Here is a 25581-nt window from a genome sequence, read left to right as displayed (position 1 = left end):
TCAATCCGAACGACTACCGAAATCGAACATCCGAGAGGAAAATTATCAAAGTATCCTTTTTTCATTATTATATTATTACAATTTAAATATATCGCATGAAAATTCACATATGAATGTGGCAAGAAACTCAATCTCTTAGAAAAACAGAATCAGTACTTTAATTATTTCAAATAACTTCTTATATAATCAATTGTATACTCGGATTAAATATATTTCATTCGTGCCTTTAAGTAATAAGTCCTTCAAGTACGTTACGTCTGCGACCTTGGTAATTCAACGGTCACAGGAGACCTCGCGATCGAGGACGCAATTCGTCTTTGAATTTATCTTCGTACGCTAATTTTCGAAACAGTACAGGACCGCATTTACGGTACTCCCCATGTCTTATAAAAATAAACTGTTTATAATAGGAATGTCATGAAAATAAATCGTAAAGATTTTCGTGCAATCACAAGAACCTAATACGTTAAAATTTCGATATGTAACACAATTAAAATGAAAAATATCTCCATCACTTCGTCTGCGACCTTGAGAACGCTTCAGTCACGGAGCCCGATCGAGGGGCGCGTCGCCCTCTGAAAGCCGGCTCGACATACTCCGCCCTGGTAAATCGTAACCGCGACCATACCCAACACGTGAATGTGGGACAATCTTTGAATTTTGTCATTTTCAGTGAATTAATCTAGTAAATTTAAATTCTAAAGAATTTTTCATCTTTCATATTTAAGCCGTAAAGTAGCTAAAGAATCCCGTCGTCAACTTATATCCCATAGCAAGTAAGACATGATGCGACTATATAGTAAAAACAAGAAAAGTTTCTTTTATTTATGTTTGAAATTATTATATCACACATTTTCGTCCGTATATTAGTCTAATATACATTGTGTTTTCGACCTTGTGTTGAGAGCTACATTCAAAGTAGGTATCGGGTCGCGGTCGCGCTCGAGGGCGGGCGTATAACGCCTATGGCATTTTATAACCCATCTAAATGAAAGACTTAGCTTTTACATTTTACAGAATTATCTTCATTTTTAGATTAGCGACATTATGTAATATTAACACAGCTCATACATAATATAATTTCGCTGGAATTGTAAGAGCTATAAGATAAACGTAGTGGGCAATTTCGGTACTTATATAGCGTTTTCTTGGGATATTCGATTTCAACTGGGTTCACGGTCGCTAAGGATGGAACGAGGCCAAAAGGGCTTGGCCCCAGAGATCCCGCTCGAAGAAAGTTTGCGTACACGTTCACTTTTGTCGCGATCTTCGCTTTTATTTTACTATAGTATCCGTTTATATTGACAAACCAAACTAACAAGTTATTGGAAATATTACTACTTTATGAGAAACATTTTTAAATGTTCTCGTTCAGTACATATAACTTGCAATACACATATGGATCAAAATATTTCGGCATCGTTCATTACTCCATTTGAAGACGAAAAAATATAATATATGGTTTATACGTTTGTTTTCAAGTCTACAATACGGTTTGAATATTTGTGTGTGAACGTGGTGTAAGTTATTTAAACTAGAGTCTGGAGGTGTGGTGAGCTTTGTACGCATAGTTAGGAGAGCGATGTGATGTCGCTAGTGTGTCGCGGTTAGGCCGCGATACAGGCAACCAGGCAGGTGCAAGCTGCACGCTGCGCCGGGAGGCTGCCACCCCCGCCTTTCCCCCCAGACCCCCCACTCCGCGTTCGCCATCTTAACAAATCGATAGGATATGACTGTTCTCAACTTCGCGGGAACGACATTTGGGAGACCGAGTGACCCCCCGCTTGATTATGTAAGGCTGAACGTAAATTTATTTCTTTTTCTCTGAGTTTGTATTTAATGTTAGAAGTATACGCATTCTTACATTTAAATATACTAAAATTAAGCTATAGCTACATTGAAAACGGTAATTTGAAACTATTATATATTGAGAATAAAAAATCATGACTTATAATAAAATATATTACGCCGCAGTGTCTTAAAAGCACTGCGGGTTTTGGCTGCTTATTTTTAAATATTCACGGTGCATAATTATACCATGTCAACTTATAACTTACATTGAAGTGCTCTGAATTATTTTGTGAATGCTAGTGTCGACATCAAATCTTATGTGTTTATTTAAAAAATAATGATAAAGAAGTAAATATAATATGTATTACAAATAAACTCCACTAGATTCAGGGTTTCTGGAAGAGATCTCTTGTTAGAGATAAGTTACTCTTTGTACACATTTTTCATTTACATAATTTTCTGTATACTCTGTTGGTACATAAAGAAATAAAATAAATAAAACAAGAAAATATTCAAAAATTATACTTTTCATATACGACCTCATTTTGGTCACGGTGTCCTATCTTAAGACTAGCAACCTGCATTAGAGACTATAAGTGTAATGTACAAGAGTAAAAAAACCAAAAGTACTCTCTTTCAAAACTCGATGGGGCCGCATCCTAGAGAGCTTAGAGAAGCGCAGGCTCGGTCGCAAGACCAATTTACTTGTTTTAGAATAATGCGAGTAGTATTTTCAAGCATCGGAGATTACTAAAAAAACACTTGTGAAGAAAAACTTGGGATCGGCAACCTTGTAGACTAGACACTAGAATCAAGTGACTAGACCAATGAAACATTCTATTGTAATTATTTGTAAAAAAAATATTGAGAATGACTTGTGTATTATTTCGTTATGTAACTAAATAAAGATCGAAGTAGTGTATTTCCATATAGTTTCCCAAATATGATTTATATATGAAAAAAATACTATATAAGTACGTCTTCTTTACTAAAATCGAGGTCTATAAGATCATTCGAAAATTTAAATGATTCTATAGTCTTATAAAATAGATAACGGCAAGTGGAGCCTCAGAGCTCGTGACCTTCGTGTTTAAACACAATACTCGAACGGTCAGCGCTCGATATACGCAAAACGATTAAATATTTTGTTTAAAATAACGCGACTGTGTAAGGTTGTCTACGCTGTGAAGGCAAGCCGTTTTTTTATATCAAGTAACGACGTCCGAGGCTGTAGTTCGGCGTCGACGACTTTTAATTATATATTCTTAAGCACGGTGCTATTATAACATCCAAATTATAAAAATTAAAATATATTTAGTAGTAATTATGTGACCGGCATAAATTGTCCTTTAAATAGATATCAATTACATTTAAAAATTAACGATTTACGTCCTTATGTGCGTGTTAGTTTTTATTTTCTCATCTAAGCACATAATATATTAAGGATATGATCTTGTACTTGTTTTTTAAATGTAAAAGATTTTAAAATTCGACCCTTATTGAAGGATGCGCCGATAATTAAACAATTTTGTAACATGTACGAGATTTTTAAAGTAATTTTAGCCAATGCAATAATAAACGCAGTTTTAAACAAAGTCACATAGTCATAACGCATTAATGAGAACGAGACTGTTACTCCTACTGATTACTGCGCAGGTAGAAACGGATATTCGCTTCAGTTGCTCACTTCCGCTGGATAATTGCAAGAAACACTTATGAATAGCTTTCTCTAATATTGTCACTGGAATTAGACAACATTTGGAATAATAATAGTTTACTTAAACCCTAATATGTTTTGTTATCGAGCACAGTATTTTTAGAGAACGAGGTTGCGTTTTGATAATGCATCTGATTTTTTATTCCTAACAATTTGACGATGTTTAACATAAAATCGAAAGTTCTTTATTAACGATATTTCGTTAATAATTTTATGTAACTTGTAATGAGTCATAATATCCACGATGGGTTTTGTAATTCTCCTTCGTAGGTAGATGAAGTGGTGCGGATATAGAAACAATAAGACGGTCATGTACAAGTGCGGATCGGTTGGATGCGCGAGGTTCGCCGACCCGACGTGTAACCGTGCCCCGCAGTTCCCTCGTCCCCTCGCGGTCTCACTTTCGATGCGCCTGCGGCTTCTCCGGCTCTACGACCACGTGCCGGCCCGCCACCGACGCGGCTGACGTCACCGCAGGACGCAACGGTGCCCGGTGCTCGCTAGAGCGTGGAGTTGTTTGCGCTCTTCATTAGGACTGCCATGGGAACCGTGCTATTCTCCGGCCTTTCCTCACTGGCATACTTAGTTAAAATGCTTCAAATTTTATTTTCTTTACACGCCGGATTCTATTTCTAAGGCACCATTGAAAAGCGAATTTGAAAGCGGTTTTAAGGTATATATTTGTAAGTTTTGTTTTTATTTTATAATTTCGAAGTTGAATTACAAATGTGACATCGAAAATTAAAAATAAGTAAATAAAATGAAATAGTTTTAATTTTAAAATAACGTGTAGCTGTGTGCAATAGTAATATTGTTTTCTACTTAAGCGTTAAAACAACAGCTATTTAACTTATATTCGAATTATGACTATACAAGTCAAGTGGGATTTTCATAGATTAGAAAAAACGAACGTTCATAATTGTTAAGAAATCTACTTTATCACGAAATATATCTAATATTAAAGGCAAATACTTGACGTGTCTAGACAGAAGAAAGTGCGAAATATCACGCGGTGGTGTCAACGAAGAGCGTAGTAAACTCATAACACGAAGACGTGGTTGACAATTTGTAGATAAGTCGATACTCGACAACATTCTTTATCTCCGTCGACAAGATACATCTTATAAGGAGCCAATGAATTCTTAATTACAACAAATAATTTAGGTAGTCTTCATTATCGCGGTATTATGATTAATCTTTTGAAAAATACGTGTAAGCTGAATGCGATGATGCAATTTTGTTTAATTATATAATAACCCATCCATTAATAGGTGAAGTCCACCTAATTATTATTATAGTAATTAAATGTACACCATAACGACATTAAAAGGATGTGAAAAATAATGCATTAACGCTTTATTCTTCAAAAATTTTACACGACCAAAGAACGTTGACACTTTGCATTGAGTACGTATAGGAAAATATCCGATCGTATAATTTAAACTTACACATACAAAAAGAAAATTCTCTTTAAACTTTTTATAACTAAAGTGAAGTAATATTATCCACGTTTCACTATAGAAATATTAAAATAGTAATAATAAGATCTTAAAATATAAGCCGTGAGAAGTAAACTGTAAGACAATTACTAGGGGTTAATCCTCAATTTCCCAGGCTGTAGTGCAACTGGCTAAGGCGCATTACGCTGAGGTGAAAGTGGAAAATCGTTGTGGTACGATCATTATGTAAAATTAACTTTAAAAATATATTTTAATTTGTTGTCAAAGCACATAAAATTCTCAAATCTTGTAAATATATTGGGTATTTTTTGTGTTTATATAATATGAAGTCAATATGGAGTTCCAAAACTTTATTAAAATATATTATACTAGCGACTCGCCCCGGCTTCGCACGGATGCAATACTGATACTAATGTTTACTTCCCACCAGTGCCACTGTTTTTCCCTCTCGAATCACTCACATCTATTAAAAACGACTGCATCAAAATCGGTTACGTAATTTTAAAGAACTAAACATACATAGGGACCGACAGCGGTAAGCGACTTTGTTATACACTATGTAAAAAAATCGATAATGATATATAAAAAAATCTCCTTACAAAATTTTACTTCGCAATTAAAAAAAAAACATCTTATTAAATATATATTAATAAACAGGACATAGGTACAAGATTATTTAGATGATAAAAATAATTAGTAGCTGTACCAATATTTTTCATGTAGGATACATAAATTTTATAATAAGTAATATAAAAATGGATGGCAATTAGTGTAAAAAGTAGTTCATGTTTTTGGTGCCGGTTCTTCTCGATAGAATCCACATTCCGATCCTATGGCTGAGGTGGAACATTTAATTGTCATCTCAATAGTAAAACGCCATGAATTAAAAATAAACTGCAAAAGCATTTTTTTGTGCGAAAAGGCCACTTTGTTATAAGTTATGCCCACCGCAAAAATCTTATTACTGTAAGAAACACATACCATTTCATACTATGCTAATGCAATAATGACACCTGATGTATAATGCTTGTAAATATGATGTTAAGACTAGCCTTCTCAGCTGGACACGTGTGTGTGTTCAATGTGGTTTCCAAGGCACGGGATATGAAGGTTTTTTTTGGTCTGACCCTCAATTTGAACACAGAATCATTTGATCTGTGGTTTTAAAGGCTAACCACAGTAGACTCGCGAGGTAGTGCACGTATTGGTTTTCGAAGAATAACTGGTTTATGGAATACCAACCCTCGAACGGTATTGGACATACACACAAAGTACGCTAATATCACGTTTATTTTGGCTTAGATAAATCATAAAATTTTACTAATGTGCGAATTTTATGAATTCTTCACTATAAGAGCATAAAACCGAATATAAGTCCGAAAACTATATATAAGTAAATCGGATAGTGTTAAAATTAAAGAAGCAAGAAGGTTTTTTAACTACAGCAATGATAAAATCTCGATTCCAGTTGGTTGGAGATATTCCCGTTAAATGAGAAAAGTTTAAGATATGAGCAAGGAAAGAAATTTAGATTCCAATGGGAACAAGTTACATGAAAAGGTTTTATGTTAGTACATCATTTTTCGCGACTTATAGATTTCTTATTAAGAGAGTTAAAAATGAGTTTTATTACTGTAAAGCTTTAGACCGGTTCTGAAGATCATAAACCCCTATTAGATCGAAAATTATGTCAAACTGACATAAAGCATGAAGATATAGGTACTTAATAGATACATTTTTTTACTATGTATACATACAGCCGATCGTCCCGACTTCATCCGGGTTCAGTTACAAACGCGTACATAAGATTTATATATACACTGGTATAAGAAAATAACGAAATATATTATTGGATAAGTGGATTGGTTACTCGTTGTTGTTCAATTTTAGCCGATTTTAATGAATCTTTTAATAGATGAGTGTTACGTGTTTTTTTACTTCAAATTTTCTATTTATACTAGCCTTTATTTACTTCTCGTGTTAATATGTTGTCAGTTGTGGGTAAGATCTCGTAACTGAATATTAAAATATAATAATATTAGCTTAATTTTTTTTAAGGAGTTGGATATATATTTCTACAAGAAACTAAAAATGGGTTCATCATTGTTTCTTCTCAGTAGAATCTTGATCCCGTCCACTAAGTTTGTTCAAAGGTGCTCTAAACTATATTTTGGTTATATAAACTGGGATTTGATCTTATCTTTTCAAATAGAATTAAGAATTAATATTTGTACAACTTAGTTTTATCTTCAAATTAAAAATCGATAAGGCGGGAATAATCATTAACATAATCTTTATACCAATTTAAATATGTATTTTATATAATTTGTTCGTTAGTTTTAAAGTATACTAGTATATATTTAAATTATCAAGGGAACAGTTTGATTTCTTTATACATAAAATATTTATATAATTTAAATGTATGACATAATACTCGAGACGCATTTTTGTTTTCTCTCGAGTAATCTGTAAGCTTGTTTTAGTTATTTTAAAACACTAAATTATTTAGGTTATCCCAACCTTAACAATGCATCAAGTATTTATTGAAACCATTACAATAATAAATATATGTTAGGCAAACTTGAAAAATACAACCCTTATGGAGCAGTCAGGTAAAAAGGCATAGTGTGACATAGACGTATTGCACTCTGGCTAAGCCGACAATGTAAGGGGGATCGCTTTATGAGATTGCATTAAATTCTTTATTTATTATCAAGTGTTTATATAAAAAAATATATGTATCATATATATACCTACTACTTAAAGAATAATAAGTACATATTACAAATTGAAATAGTACATTATAGTTAGTGACGAGTTTACCGGTATCGCAGTTTGAGAGGGTCATCACCGGAGCGACAATTAAAACCGGGATAAGTGTTACGTATACCTGCGAGATGAGGGCGCGGCGGTCGATACGAGGGGCTATGCGGGGAGATCTAGTTAAGAAGTTCCGAATGGATGGATTCATTCGTATTTTTTATTATTAAACATTCATGTTATTTTTACATGATTTCTCTGACATTATATATGTAACTAAGTACATTTGGCGTGAGTAGGAATACAGAAGTTAAATATTATAAAAAATATATATTATTGCTTCCGTTTATTCTAGATAAACGTAATTTCTTAATATTTACAAGTATAATTTTATATTTATTGCTATTTAAGAAAGCTAATGTAAAGTTTTAAATGTACACCCTATCAGTAATATCAATAAGTGTAAATGTGTTGTATGGGAGGCAGACAGGAGGGGGGGAGGGTACAGAGGCACTCTTCATTCCATTTAGCTGCTAAATTGTAGAGCGGGAGGCCATGATTATGTTTACTAACCCCGGCCGCCGCCCTACGGTCTACGCGGACCGAATTAACACTCGATCTTCGTCCCGACCAGACTATTTTTGTTAAAACTTACGAACATTCACACAACGAATTATTAATAATTAAAAGTATTTAACGTCCATAATATAGAGAGAGAAGACTGTACCAAAATAATGCTCTTAGTCAAACGATGCTTTGTCTTCTTCTTACGAATGTCAAATCAATGATAACAGAAAGAGAAGTGTAGACGGAACGTTATAATGTGTAATATACAACAAAGTATTAATAAAAAAAACCGATTGTATCATGTTGGTAGACCTCTCATAACACAACAAAGACTAGTGAAGTGTAGAATATTCAGAGGGATGCATATCTGACAGATGCACAAAGCACTGCTTATCCTGTCCTCAAAGCATGTATAATTATATATGCTTTATTACTTTAGTGCTTTCTATAACCCTTCCCGACCTTAGTCGAAAATCTTTTACGCGCCAATATCTGGATAACTAACGATAAAGTGTAAAAAAAATACTCTTATATGTAATTTGTGCATATATAAACAACTTATCGTTTACACTTAATTTTAATACTTTATTTTAATTATTTAATTACATAACCTTATGTAAGTGTAATGTATAGGTATATAATTTAACATAGAATCCTTTTATCGTATGTTTATTACATAAAATTAACATTAAATACTAATTTCGCGATACATGGCGAATAAAATGTAAAATTTAAAACTAGTTTAATATACGAAATTAAAACCAGATAAATAAGAATTAAATGATATTATGATTCATTATCCAATATAAATATAAAATAACATCACTGCACGCAAACTCAGTATTCTGGCTGACTGGATGTCGTATGTATATCTAGTGAGAAAACATACACTAGTGTCCGTAAAATATAAATTTATCCTAATTTTGTTTCGATAGTGGTTCACAGACGTCAGCGACAAAGGCTTAGGTGACGATCGGAACTTTAAAACAGTAACTGTCCTTACAACAGCAAAGAAGTGGTTGTTAAGAATCTAACAAATGTACAAGTTGTAAGAAAATATATTTGAACCTAATCAAAAGGATTGAATAGCGCGCCGTCTGACGGTGATAAAAAAAAATACAGGACGGTTGCCATTTTGTAACCGGCAGCCGTGTGGTATAAACAGATAACTTTTTGTTGTGGACTCACATAACTTAATTATTTTATTACGATTTAAATCAAATAATTTTTTTGCGACACTGTTGCTTTTGGAACACTTGTTTTCAGTTTGGATAGGTATTCCTATTAATGTTTATTTCAATGCAATTTATATTAAAAAAAATGAATAGATAGTGTATGTAATGTCATGTAAGAATTATTTACTGAGGATATGAAATATAGATTAATGGAGAAGGAAAACAGCATCGATACGAACGAACCAACTGCTTACAAGCGATTGTTCATCAACGCATTGACGGACAACTTCTAGCCATTTTAATTTTTGCAACTGTCATGACTTATTAATTTTTTTTCATTCTTTCTATTGTCCTAAAAATGTAATATGTTGCGTTCAATTGAACGACAACAACAAATCGCTGCGATCTCGTTGCTTACATGAAACTGTTATTGGTTGGCCATTGCACTCGATTGAGGAAAATCTACGTACATGTTCTTGTCTTCTTTTAAATATATTTACAACTAATACCTGAGTTCAGCGTACAGAAGTGTACATAAAATTATAATATATAGCCAACTAATAAAACTTTCCATGTCTGTGTTTGGATATGAGAGAAACACAATGGACGAACGAAATAATGTACATATAATATATAATAAGTAGAGAAGCTCGCGTCTGCGAAGTTGTAAATAGCGCTGTTCAGGTAGAAGGTCGCCTAATGAAAGTCGATGAGATGAATGTTTCGGTTTTAATTAGAATTGATTAAAATCACCAGCCCGTTTCCAGGTAACTGTATTTGAGATGCTTAAATAGAAAAAAAAACGAGTTGTTTGGATTCTAAGCGTGGTTTCAGTCCAATTTAATATATTATATAAGAAATAATAATATTTGTATGTTTGTCCTCGATACTTTCTGAAGCGATGCATTCGATTATGATGAATCTTTAGAAGAAACAAGCATTTTCATTTATATGTTTATGCTGCAAAGTCAAGTAAGGTAGGACTTCGCAATATGTATTTATATAACTTTAATTTTATTTGGTATATGAATTAATTCCTTTATGATTTACAGTTGAATAAAAACGATTTTAAGAAGAGCCTGATGGAGGTTTTTCTATGCTTTCACATAATTTTTCTGATAGATTATAGTGGGTCTATGGCAATCCTACCGGAAACCTGTGTACATCACGCGAGGAACGTAGCTGATAAAACAAATTATCTACGTACGTAAGTAAGCACTCTATAGTATTAAATGTTAAAGAGTATTAAAAATATAATCGGTAATTAAATATACGAAACACGGACAACGATAATGCTTCAACAATATTATATAGAAAATTTGAATACGCGTATTCCCTAAATTAGTCTAGGAATATGTTTGCCTGCATATGTTGCTTGCAAGTTTTGCCGGTAATTTAAATTTCAATAATAAATAAAAAAAGTCTTATTTGGATTTAAATTTATAATGCATTGCAAAGTGCACACATATTTACAAATATATTAAAATTCTTATAGAAATCTTGTTAAAACTTTACTGAAGATAAGTTATAGGTAACCAGCCAGGTATTTTTTTTAATTACTTTATCAATTTTGGTAAAAAATTCTCATGTAAAAAACAATAAACACATAAATACGTTACCAGGACCCCAGCGCCGTAGAATGCTTCTTTTTAGTAATCCATCAGACAATAGATATGCTAACGCAAGATTTTCAATCTTTATAATTTTATATGCCAATAAATAATTCTTGTCACAGATTTGGTTGTTAACACACTAATCAATATTTTTGTGAAATAATTTATTAATAATTAAATATAAAAAATTTAAAAAGACTTTTTTTGATCGTCCGAACATCACTCATACACAACTCACTATAGGGAAACAAATAAATAATGTCCTATCAATATAAATTGTCTTTCTCTTAAACCATATTCGATAAATCTTATATATTTGACTTACAGCTATCAAAGAAAGAGGTATTTTGAACTACCACATAAGCTATTGTTAAAAGAATTAGACTAGAAAATCGTTTCTGAAAAGGTCAGATTAATCGATATTTGCATTCGAGTTTACCACATCAAAGCGGAGAAGGCCCAAGGTTGTGCGGTACAAAAATCGTCACATTTCTGAGTCGCGTGCTCGCGTGATCCCAACCGTTGGCTGTTACCCTCGATCGACGAATCCAGCCGAGTCTTGATGTAACAAGACGATATTTATCTATGAATACTTTTATTGTATTTCAAGACGTTTTAAAGTGTAATTGATATGAAAAATAAATCTATCAAACTCTACTATTACTGTTACTGCTGCTCTGTTTCATAGTACTTATGATTCCTTATATAAAGTCTAAGTTATTACAAGTTAAATTTATCACACGTTCATAATATATTCTACAGCCAAGCTACAATGCTTAGTAGTCTTGCTCTGATTTTAAGGGCCAGTGAAAACTACAATCATAGGTGTATAACATCCTTTCCACCCAAATAGGTGACACACAATGGCTCACTAACTGACTTTTTAAACTTGAACATAATGATTGACAGTATTTTCTATTCGGCAGTAAAACACAAGTTTGGGTTTATGGCACCTCTTTAGACAGGCTTCCACAAAGCCAAATATAGATTTCGCAAAAAGCATTTATTAACATAAAGGAAATTAATTTGTGTAAAGTATTCTTAAGAACTTTACATCCCAGGCAATGCGTTTCATTTTATTAAAACAAAAGATAATTATAATCGAAAAAGTTCCTTGTTGATATTTGAAAGTAAGTCAAATATTGTAATAAACGAAGTTTCCAGACACCCCGCTGCGAAAATTAGTACGAGCTAGATCCACTTAATATAGGATAATCGTCTATTTATAGAAAATAATCAAACGTAAGTATTACCACATGGGTTCGTTTGATGCGGAGCATTACAAGCTAAATGTATTCATTCCTACGAAGTATATATAGTGACGTTTTTTCAACAAACATCGTCGCGATGTCATCTGATTTTTTTATAGCATTGTTACGTCATCAGTAATAAACAATGTTTTAGTAATTTTAAAATATGTTACAAACAAATATTTTTTCAATAACTAAACAACGTTTTAGTAATAATATATCTACGAAAATTAAAACATATTGATACATGTGTAATAATGGGATCTGATGTAAAGATCTATTAAGAACTATTAATATTGAAATATTTCGCGTTATGCTCTCTCTCGAGGGTTATCGCGAGAGTGTTGTTACTCACTTTGATGCTTATCAGCTAATTGTATGAGAGGGTTGGGCAGGTCCCGCCGCCTGTAGAAGCACATGACCTTTGCCTCCACGTTCCCCGACGCGGTCTTGTTTAGTTCCTCTATCCGCCGGATCTGGTACGGAGACGTCGACGACGTCTCGAAATAGACGCAGTCTGTGGACAATGGCATTGGCTGTAATTAAATTACAACTTAAGTTAATTAATAAAATGTTCTTATACATATGTTAAAGAATATTGCAGACGATCTGATTGAAAAATCTACTTCAGTTTTATAGCTAGGTTGATCATCAAGTGTGGCACTTGATAGTAAGCGGTCGTTTCTGTCCATAGAATGGCATTTCAAGAGCAATACAAATGCCAATGCGCTGCCAACTATAGGATTTACGTTGTTTTTTTATGCTCTAGTACCTCCAATAATACTAATTATTATACGAAGATTAAAATGTTATATTACACATACACAAACATGTTATTACATATCCTTATGTTTAACTTGAAAATAAAACGTTTTTGGAAAAAAGATAATATTATGTATATGATTTTCAAGAACCTTTTTTATTTTGGCAATCAATCTGTTAAGAAAAAGCCTGCTCCTTAAAAGACTATTAAATCCGAGTACTACGCTACTTGACTTTATTAGGCGGTGCGCGAACCGGTCGGACAGCTCAAAACGAAAGCGAAATGCATGGGAACGACATCTTCGTGCGAGCCTACTCGCTTCGTGACCAAGTGCAGCTCAATACTGTCGTCACTGAGCCTTACGTGATAATAAATAATTTAACACATTGCTGTACTAATTCATGAAATTAACAGACAGACGAACAATTCGACAACCTGCAGGTAAAGTGTAAACTGCGACCGACTACAGGATATTCACGTAGAAATACTACGCACACATTATGTACCGATGCCAACTGTAGGACTTACGTCGTCGTCGTTTGTAAATAAACAAGACAGATCTACTTCTTATAACGAAACACGACAATACGGGTGTTGTTTAGTGGCAGAAATATAACAGAGGGTAAAATATAGCATTCGTTTTAAAGAATTAAATAGAGATTCATTGTTGAGAATTCAACATTTCAATATTATCGTATTATGAATACAAAAACAGACGCACAAACTTCGTAAAACTTACAAATCACAGAAGAAAAACTGTGTGTTTCCTATGAATGATCTCAAAGAGGATGATTTTATAAACAAAAACGTATTTCATTGTATTAATATATTGTTTATCCAATACCACACCACGTATATTCCGATTCTAAAACCTTGAAATTTGTCCAAAAAGATCAAATATTTGATTGGTGATATTTTTTTATACTATTTCTCATTTTGCGGATACTTTCGACGAAGGGTAACCAAGTGTGCACATCATTTGCGTTTGCGCAAATATTAGGCCATAACAATCATCTAACTCTCAGAATCTGATAGAACGAAAAATCCGAACCTACCCGAAAGTAGACAAATGACTACGTGATTTCAAATACACAGACGAATAACCTTGTCAACTTCCTAACTCTGGGCTCCGGGCCGGCGTCTGCTGTGACTTTCTTGACAGAAGAACTGAACATATATTGGCCGGACTGGTCTTTGAACCCAGAACTTGACATGCGATCATACATCATTAGATGAAAGAGATATTTTTGTATTTCGATATCAACGATGACACTTCCAATACGCCAAGTATTGATGATGTTTTGATCAGCTTATTTATTCGCTGTTTTATTGTAACATAAAAACCTGAACGAAGCAATAAACGGCACTTTTATCTTTTTATGTCGACAATCGTCTTCTGTATTAAAAGATTAAACTTTAAAAATAAAATCATTAAACAATATTTCTCTTCTTCGATAAATATTTTCTAAATTGAAGACACTTTATCTTTGTCATTGTTTAAAAAATTAACATTCTTTTTTGTAAAAATATTGGTCATAACCTGTTTCTCTTGAGTATGAAAATGCATAAGCATTACGCTTATATAGACAAATAGTTAGTAAAAGTTAATTATATTGAAATCGATATTATATATAACGATTTTATTTAAAATATTGAAAATAATCAATCATTATTGTTCCATAAATGCTAAGAATGCTGATGTCGCCATTAGTTTAAGAAGTTTCCTGACAATTAATCATAATTGTAATAATATCAAACATTTAAAATCGATATTTCGTTGGCACGTATCGTTCACGACTGTGTATTGTATGAATATTATTATATGTAGTAAATAGTGATGAGCCAAATTTGAATTTCAGCGAAAACGAGTAATCAAACGGATCAATAATACCGAATAGAATATTCGATAAGATTTTGTAAGCTTTATTTTGCATTGCAAAATGTGGAAGTTGAGTATATTGAACGCTTAGCGACCGTCACGAGTGACACGTGCACTAAATAGACGAAAAAACATTTAGTGTCGGAAAAAATGTCGAACATTTGTCCATTTTTCCGCGCCACAATATAGAACTACAGTTAATTGTGTAGTTTTTGAAGATGCAATCGCTTTAAGCAAAATATTTATAACTAGAAACATTTCACTCTAATCTAACAAAATATCAGTGGTCAAATATACTCAATTCAAAAGTTAATACATTTATATTATTGGAACAAGATTGGAGTAAAGTATTCGGCTGAATATTAGGCATATTAAGTGAACAGTATATATATAATGACTCCGTGCTACTCGAGTATACCGAATATAAAAAAAAAAAAATTAGAGCTATCCCAAAATATATAGACGTAACTGGATACATCTATCATACTGCATACATTTTAGACAATGTTATCGAAATTAGAAGGAAAAAAAGTCCACGATGCTGCGAAGTCTAGTTTCTTTATAATGAAATAATTTATGTTTTTATAAAAACTTGTTCAAAGTATATAATTGAACTGTACAAATATATATTCAAAATGTATATAAAGAAGTACATGAAGTAATACAACAAGAAAATACATTATTTAATTCATTATTCAAAATTTTAAACAAATTAAATGCACACAATTATTTTATATAGAATATAACCCTATTTAAATACACCTAATGTTAGTAGTATTAACAAATCGTAATAGTATTAAATAGTAACGTATAAACGAAGGCAAAGCATTTATCGGTTTGTGTATGTCTCTGCTTACGACACTCATGAGCTTCGGTTCGGACCACATGAATTAACGAATGAAATGGCGGCATTTACCGTTACAATTTACAATAGAACACGCGACTTGCGCACAATGACTCTATGAGTGGGGATATATTCTAAATCCAAAACCATGACTTAATATAATAGTTAACGTAATAAGGAAGCGAAATGGTATTCGATAAGATTCATTAAAAAAAAAAAAAACCAGTCTTTTTTTATTTTATAAACGTATTTTTCAATGATAATGTTCTTTGTTATAATTCTTCACTCAAACTAAATAAGCCTGCGATTACGTAAAAGTGTATTAGATTAGTTCATGGAACTCGAGTATCTTAGTGTTGTATAACCATACGTCGGACGCTACAACACACATATAAATATCGATCAAGATAAACATAACGTGAGATTCTATTTAATCGGTCATTTTTGTTTCATTTACATTCCATCGACATATAGGAACCTTAGTAGACGGTATACTTGTCGATGTGACGTCGAGCCGGTTCAATTACTTTTTATTTTATTCATCCATTTGGTCTAGCCCATCCTAATGTTAATATATGAGATACGTTATAAAAGTAATAAGAAATTTAAACAGAGTCAGTGACGAGAAGGCTCCAAGACGAAAAGAAGGTTCTCATCGTGACCATATCGTACCATCTACAAATATACATCTTAAAGAAATGTATATATTATTAAAAAACACGATCAGCCTCAAGAGATTTTCATAGGATAATAAAATTATAGATAACGCATATAAAATTTTCCATACGATACTTACGACGGTATTTCATCATCATTATAAAATTAACCTCTGATGATGTTTAATTAACTTAAAATAACACATAATAAACAATAGTGTTACGATCTATTTGCAATCATTGTTTTAATACACCATTATGTGTAATGTACATATAAGTTAGTGTGTTAGTTGTCGCATTATATATAAAATTTTAATGAAAAAAATCTGTATAGATCTTGAAACATTACGATATAATTCACTTTAAAAAGTATATCAAATGTTTATTCGGTAAAAAGTATCGTAAAAAACATTCGTTCCTTTATCAGAAGTTTGACATAAATGTATGAAAATCTAAGGTCATCCGGGTCACAGCAATGACAATGAAAAATAAGTGACGCCTTTGGTTTCGTGTGTGTGAATGAATAAATAAATGAAATTCAATTTTTCCTTACACTATACTAATAAAAAGAGGTTGTTCTTTTTAGTTTCTTCTTCGAATTTAGAAAAAAAAAACTCATTTATTTCGACAATTAGTAGTTTCAAAACTGCCAAATATCAAATACTGTGTTAATATAGAACAATGAGATGTATTAGCACTGAGCTTGAATATGAATACTCTATATTAGCCCCAAATTAGATAGGTACAATCATGTACCCCTAAAAGTTTTAAATATGTTGCTACTGCGCCTGATCTATATATCTACAATCCATGTCGGATTGCTATTCAATCTGATTGAAAGTAAGGATAAGCAGTGCACTTTTGCACTATTATTTAGGCTTTGAATTTCGTCAAAATTCGATCACCAAAAGTATGTTTAAACCTTCATTTAAAAAAATAAGGTGAAAATTAATTGCACCATTTTGAATTAAAAACAATTACCATTAGCAATTATTGTATTATATCGACTAGAGATACTTGCTACCTTCGATGGTAATCAGTGAAGGTTTATCCAAAAAAATATGGTATTCTTACTATGAAACTATAACCTCAATGATAAATATATTAAATAATGGATAATTGGATCTCACAATGCAATAAGAGACAGAATAAATTATTCGTTGCACAATAAATCAACACTAATCCAACGATAAAATATAATTATAAAACACCAATGTCACTTTATTACGAAACAACGTATACTTAATTATTATCTTAGATTCGTATCAACATATATTTTGAGGGAATCGATATGTTAACATTACGGTGTCGTCATTCATCACGTACTATATAATAGACACTGGTCAACGAGTATACGTGTGCGCTGTCTATTTACAACTTTACATATGCACATGAATATATATATATATTTTATCACTACTAATTCATGTTATCCGTGTGTTGTTGTATCTGGAGAATAGGAAAGTGTCTGCTCATTTTTATATTCACAATCAAAATTTTTGAATTATAATTGACTAGGTGTGTTTTTCTTTTGAAAAATAAATAACTTTTATAATCGACGTTTCATTTAATTTTTAATGGTGAGGAAAGTAATGACTTCATATTATCTATTATATGTATCGAAGGTGGTGTGAATAACAAAAACAATTTTAGTAAACATATTTTTGTTACTTTAATATATAAATTGAATTAATATATAAATTTACGTTACGTCATCTTGAATTATAACGCGATGAGTTTTTGTTACTTTGTAATATAATTGACAGTTTAGTATAAAAATTGAATGTTAGTATTATATCACCTATTATTAAGTAGTCGTACACTGCTTAGATGAAGTCGAGTGATATTTATAAGAACTTAAGATTTTACAATACATATATATAGTATATTTTATTTAATTTGGACGTTGAAACGAAGCAAGAATTCTATTTACGAATATTATTAAACTACGTTTGATGTAAGCTTTCGTTTGTAGTCTGACCATTATTATGGATCAAAATCTTTACAGATATATCAAACGATTTATAAAAAAAATGAATATCAAAGTTATTATGAATTATAACAGAGTTAATATTAGAGTTTCGTTAAATATGGATTACCCCATACTATCGTATATAATGCGTGTTTTATGCAGATTTCCCAACCGTAAACCACGATAATAAGCCGAATACAGCGCAGTCATAAAAACTGGAGTGTCGACGGTGTCATGACCCAGCGACAGTAAGAATATTATAATGTGCTCCGTAGTCCATACTGATTCATTTACATAGATATAGATACACACACGCGGGGCAACAAGCGTGGCTGGCTCGCCTAGCGCACATACACACAGGTCTGCTAGTTATGTATGTATAAGTAGAGGCATTATGCGGTTGATAGCGATGTTAACGCCCGTTCAGTTTTGCCAAGACTTTAGTGTATTTTTGGAACGTGTCAATAAGTAAGTGTATAGTAAATTTAGCCCAGCCACGTCATAGATGCTCGAAAATTATTGGATTTCCCTCGAATCGAACGCAGTTTTAAAATTTTATTATATTAATCTTTTTTTTTTTTTCAAAGAAAACGATATTTCAGATTTGAACAATATGTAGATGGAAATAATATGCGAAAAAGATGCCACATTGAACATACTATTATGTTCTGGCTTCTTCTTTCCTGATAATCTTTAATTTTGCATAACGGCCGATGTAGTGGCGACGCATATTTAAATAGTTTTAATTAGTTATTCATATTATCCAGTTTTTAAATGAAATTGAGGATATAGTAACAGCAATTTTAAATGTTTTATATGTATTTAAAATTTTGCCTTTATTTAAAAAATATAAATACTTCTCCATATCATATTCAAAAAATCTAAGCTCAGATTACAATAATTAGATAGTATAAAACATTAGTACACAAAGATATCTAACTATTTTTGTCATGTATAGTATAAGGTGTTTAATCCCACAGTAGCCTATAAATATTTCCCTTACTTGTAATAATATTTTACGACTTTTCTTAAAAGCAATGTTTCCGTTAAGGTTTTTTTATTAGTGGTTAAACACTGATTCATCTCTTTCTGTCGTTGGTTATTTGACATACGAAGGAAGAGGACAAAATTGTTTAACTAATTACCTCGTAAACAACATTTATTGTTAAACTTTTGTTTGGAAACAAATAAGAAAATTCAAATGTAAAAGTAAAATCACTACATGAATAGTTTTGCGCCATTAAAATTATTTAAAAATATAAATTAAAACCGTATAGTTTGAATTTAATGCCGTTTCATAATTTCAGTCACCGTAAACTTGAAAGACTGCATTGGAACATTAAAGGGCTGTAACTTTATTTAAAATACTGTAATTTTGATTTTAACGGAGTCGTAAAACCGCAATTTAACAAGAATAAAATTATTTATCATCGTTGAACGTCCGTTTAGGCATTCACGAGATGGTTTGCAAACACTTACCAATTAAGTGTTTGTCGAGCAAACAATAAAAAAACTAATACGTGTGCATTTCGGATCATTGGCCTACTAACTGATTTGGTTGACGATGAAAATAAATAAAATACGTTACGGTTTTAGATAAAAAATATTTCATTGTACTATTTGAATAACAGGAAGGTTTAACGAAAAAGTACAATATTTGCTTTATACGAATGTAACTTTAATAGTTTAATGTAGTATTATTTATTACAATTCTATTTATAAACTTGTTTATTTCTGCGTTTGAAATGCCTATGCGTAATAGGCGATAGAACAAGCATTTTAATATGAAGATCTCTGGCATAAAGCGCAAGTCGACATCCGGGCTAATTTTCAGTAACTTTATCATTATTTTATTTATGTATTGGTTGTGAAATTGAAAACCATCAAAACGAAAATCACACATACCCGATTGGTATGTATGATCATACCTTTCTATAAATTACCTTTAAAGGAGTTACTTTAGTAAACATTTATATTAAGGCACGTGTCATTATTTAATATATTAACAGAACACTTATAATTTACAAAGAGAGATCGGAAAGAACTTTCTTTAAATACAGGTTATGGATTATGAAAAATGTACTAAAATTGTCTCGTATTTTTTTTAATTGGGGTATTTAACTCTTACAAATTAATGACAAACAAAACAGGCGGTAGACGTTGGCCGAAGCCATGTATTATACAGTAAAAGCTTCTCTAATACGCGTTGCACGAAACTCATTACAGAAGTATAAGATATACGTTTACTGGTTTAGTATTTTTAAGTGGAAATTTAAAAAAAAAGTCTTAATTTTTAATAATGTTTGTACAGATCGTGATACCAACTACCTTTTACTTACGTTAGATGTAAATATATATGCATATATAACACCATACCAGTGTATTTTATTCCGCGCGTCTGAAAGACTTACGAAACGTCGTTATAATTTTAACGGCCACTTTTAACGCGGTAACGTTTTGAGTATGGAGACGATGTGCGTCGGAAAATTGTTAGTAAAATAATAAATTACGGCAACTGGTCGGTCGAGTTTAGCTTGTCAGGACCAGTTTATTGTTCGGAAACGTACTTAGGTATGCAACTTTCACCAGTGGACGACGGTAATTGCGAGCTCATAGCGTCAAACGAATCATTGTTTCCTATATGTTATGATCGCGTCACTTACGCTTTATAATTATTATTATTTTTCATCTGGAATATTTAAGACTTAGACAGTCACATCATATTATGTAATTCACAAGAAGACTTGTACCACCAACAGTTTTCATAAAATATACATAATACATACATGCATATATTTTGTATGGTGTCTTAATTGTAGTTAATTACTCTAACAAACCATCTTTATTAACATTGATAAATAAACGAAATTAATGGTTTATCATTAAAAACAAACAACTAGAGTGAAATTATGTATTAATTCTGCCCAATTGAAATTTCCCTTCATATTATCATCTACAAAATTCTATAGAATACAGAATTAAATCTGAGTAAATAAAAGTAAAATAAAATATCAGACTCGACGTCTGAAGTTAACATCTATTACCGGATGTTTACAACTGTAAGGTTAGGGTAAAGGTATCAATCGTCGTACGACGAAAAGATCGACTGACATAACAACCGTCCCAAACCATACATACTCTAAGACCGATATAAACATTAGTCCAAGCGCGAAGACACCCCACAACCATAGTTTCATAAAAAATACAGACGAATTGGTAATCTCCTCCTTTTTGAAGTCGGTTAAAAACAGGTTAGCTGCCGCTGCGCCAGACGACCAAATGAAATATGTGATCTAGCATCTACAAAAAGTTTATATGTCGTGTAATTGGAAACAAATTCTACGAATACTTCCTAACGTTACATTCGTGAAATAAAAAAAAACTCGGGTTGACCCCATTGTTGCCACTATAATAGGATATTAGTATACAGCTGCCCCATCTTGTGTATCAATAATATAAAGGGGCAGAATAGCTGCTGGGCACTTATTATGATTAAACAAACTGTTGCAGTTTCAGCGAAAACTCACAAATACGGTCGCATACTTTCTGATGTGAATTAAAAAAAAAAAAGAATGTAACGGATTTTCGTTAAGTGCGGTAGAGCATAACATCGCATTTTTATTTCGTTTATTTTATTCAATTTGCTTCTAAAAGTTATTTTTTTTTTTAGTTTTAAGCTCTTCAACAAATGGAGGATATTTCTGTTAATTTCGCAATTACACTAATGTTTGTTTTTACTGCAATCATGTAGTTGCTTAAAACTCGACAACCAATTTCTAATCACTCCTGGATACCAAGTAAAATAACAATGACGCTCAAAGAAAAATATTTCAATATATTCTTATCACTATTTCTAAAATTTAAAGATAAATATGAGATTAAATTTCCCTGATTAAAAAATCACCTAGCACAATTAATAAACAAACTCAAGATATTAAATTAACAATGATAGTTTAAATAAGAACTGCTATCAGAATGTTAAAAAATAAATATTACTTTGCTTCTATTAATAAGAAATTTTCGTATAGAAAGATTTTTACTATGTTATTGCATTTTAAATGAATTTAATAGTCATGGCATCACTTTCCCAGTTTACGAATACAAGTACATAGTTAACAGAAAAAATGTTGAAAGAAAAAATCCAGTAATATTTCTTATGTTTAGTGTAATTTATTTAATTCATGTATATGTTTATATTAAACTTTTTATTTGACAATAATTTTTCTTACTTTACCATCAACTTAAACAATTCTTAACTTAGCATAAGCAAAACGATCACAACATCCATCAAATTATATTTATGGCATTTAATATTTGAAGTGCTGACAATAATCATAATACCAATTGCATAAATATGCTTTGTGACAGTATTATTAATAAGTCATAACTGATATGTATGCAAAAAATGTATGTATTTATAAATGCAACATGCATTTTAATATGGAAATGTAAATTCATTCTGAGTATTTGTGTTTAGTTTGGTTTAAGAGCTTTAAGTGATGTAGAAATTCTAAAAAAGTTTAAAAGCAAATTGACTGCTTTTTTTTTAAATCTAAAAATCAAAAATTTATCATCAAACTGCTCTTATATTCTCATGTGTCAACCATGGTAACCAGTTTTGTTTTCATTTTTCATACTTTTGGAAAGTTAATTTGTTAAGATTTATTTGATATTTTTTTATTTTATTTTAAGTGTATGTATTTTGGTGAAAATATTTCAATGCCTCAATTTGAGTAACTTTTCCTTTCCCATAAATTGATAATAATTATGATGGAATATGTTCCAAACCATTTCCTCAAAGGGAGAGGAGGCCTTTAGCCCAGCAGTGGGAATTTACAGGCTGTTGTTGTTGTTGTTGTTGTATGATGCAACAAAATGGTTTGAAAAATTTGAATCAGATTATTTGTAGATTTAAAATACTTTTTATACTTAGTTGAAAACTTTATTTTACAGATTAACTATTTCATCATTTTATAGTTAAGATAAGGTACCAAATGGTAAATAATTGTTAGGAACATGGTTTTGTGGTACTCATTACTTTTCTAGTTAATTTACAAAATAATATATACATTTGTAATATAATTCAACTCCTTTGACTTCAATCAATTAACTAGATTAGTTATTATACTCTAAGTATTGATTTAACGAAATCATTTTATTAACAGTTTCGAAATATTATATTACAATCTTTACAGAAAATATGGAACATTTAGTGAGCAAAGTAAAAGTTGACACAGTACTATCAAAAAGGTGAATGAACTCATTTACATAGGTGATTAAAAGTATGTGAAATAAAAACATGCAAAGAGTTTTAATTAAGCATTTTTACATATTATAGATTACGCTATTGCTTTTTCAAGTGTAGTAAGAAAATATAGGTATCTTTTATTGAAAAAAATATATGAATTTTCTTAAACATTTTTTTTTATTGCATGGATTGTACATATTAATTGTCTTTAAATGGACATACTTTTTAAATAAAATTTCAAGGTAATATGTATACATGTAGGTCAAGTTTTTCTTTACCAATCTCAAGGATTTATTTTATACAAGCATTTTAAGGTTAAATAAAAAAAAATGAATATTGAAATTATAATAATATGTTATAACTATCTTAAGTAATCAAATTTTAATTAAACTTAAGACAATTTGTTTATAAGTATATAAAGTTTAAACAAATAAAATTCTTTATATATAATAAAATTTAATTAGGTATAAATATAATACAAAATAATGAACTTTATTTAAAATATGTATTAAAAGTTTGGTATAAATGTAAAACAATGATTTTTAATGTGATACAACAAGTTTTCAATGACGTGATATTTACTGATAGGAAGTAGTCTAAAAGGAAGAGCTAATTAACATTCGGCGTGGCGACCGCGAAGCGCGCCACACGAGTCGCCAGCTCCCGCGACAAAGCCAACTCTCGACCACCACATAGAGGCGCCCCCAACTAACACCCGCCATATAAAGTATAAACTTAAACCGAATACACAAACAATCTTATGATCAAACTCTTTCAGTCAGCATGCCTCGCACCGAGTAAATTACCCATTCTAGTTACCATTTATATCGAAATATCTAACAAAATGTTTTGACAACATCAATTATAACCTAAAATCTCGTGTCAAACCTAACAAAACTCGACAAAGAACGTAGAAAACGCACTAATAAACAACCGCCAAGACTTCGATTCCCATGTCTAACAATCCGCACGCAGATACGCAAGCCGATACAATGATACCTAGATGCAAATGCTAATGTCCTATTTGAAGAAATTTGGTAAAATAATAAGTTATTGATAAATATATTTTAGCCGGCAAGTTTTGTTCGAAATCTCATTTAAAACGAAACATTTTTTTAAAAATCGCGTAATATAACAATACTGGACTAATTAATGTGAGCAATTAATGAAGGTACGACAATCAAAGCAAAGCACCGCTAGTCGGCTGGCGGTGAACCGGCGAAGCTACAACAAAAATAACCAATTATTGTTACTTACCGCCGACTCTGTACATATTCGCAGCCATTTTTATACACAATCACTATTCATTAACACTTAATTAATCTACATCTGACACAATTAATAACTATAACACTATGTAATTGAGCTTTTAACAATGTTTTTCATCACGTTAACTCCGGACGCCTTTCGCTGATCGCCATTTTCTTTCACACTACCTACTAATTTGGCCAGTGCGCAGTCGCACTTTTTGGCGTAAACTTCCTGCTCTTGAAACAAAGCAATGACATGTCATTAAATTAATGTGCACTTATTTTTTTCCGAAATATGTATAACTTTAAATAATAGTATAAATTATTTTACAAATCATGTCCTACAATTGAAATATAATTTACTATATCCTAAAATTAAAAAAAAAAAATGTTTCATTCAGAAACGTTTCATTACATTACCGTAAAAATTGTATGCGATAGCTTTATTTGTTCATTTTATTAGTAATATTAAATTTTCTACATGATTTCAGTTATTTTCAATATATTTTCATTAATTTATAATGCACATATAGCTCTTTACCTAATTCGAAAGTAGTTTTAATTTTGTCTTCTTGGTATAATAGTATAAATTTCTGCATCAAATGGAACGTTATGTTTGTAAACCATAAACAAGGA

At 31.3% G+C, this 25581-nt stretch overlaps 1 protein-coding gene across 1 annotated transcript in view; it reads right to left on the bottom strand.

Annotated features, from left to right (window-relative positions):
* LOC124538352 (metastasis-associated protein MTA3) overlaps positions 1–25320 on the bottom strand; it is a 57622-nt gene extending 32302 nt beyond the window's left edge. The window contains exons 1-2 of the mRNA XM_047115393.1: positions 24953–25320; positions 12689–12850 (exon numbers count right to left, since the gene is read on the bottom strand). Coding sequence (XP_046971349.1) covers positions 12689–12850; positions 24953–24980 — 190 coding nt within the window. The 5' untranslated portion in view covers positions 24981–25320. The remainder of the gene's footprint in view (positions 1–12688; positions 12851–24952) is intronic.
* Between the last annotated feature and the right edge of the window lie 261 nt (positions 25321–25581).

This window comes from Vanessa cardui, chromosome 20 (genome assembly GCF_905220365.1).
Source record: "Vanessa cardui chromosome 20, ilVanCard2.1, whole genome shotgun sequence".
Classification (NCBI taxonomy): domain Eukaryota; kingdom Metazoa; phylum Arthropoda; class Insecta; order Lepidoptera; family Nymphalidae; genus Vanessa; species Vanessa cardui.
This window is presented reverse-complemented; position numbering and strand designations above follow the sequence as displayed.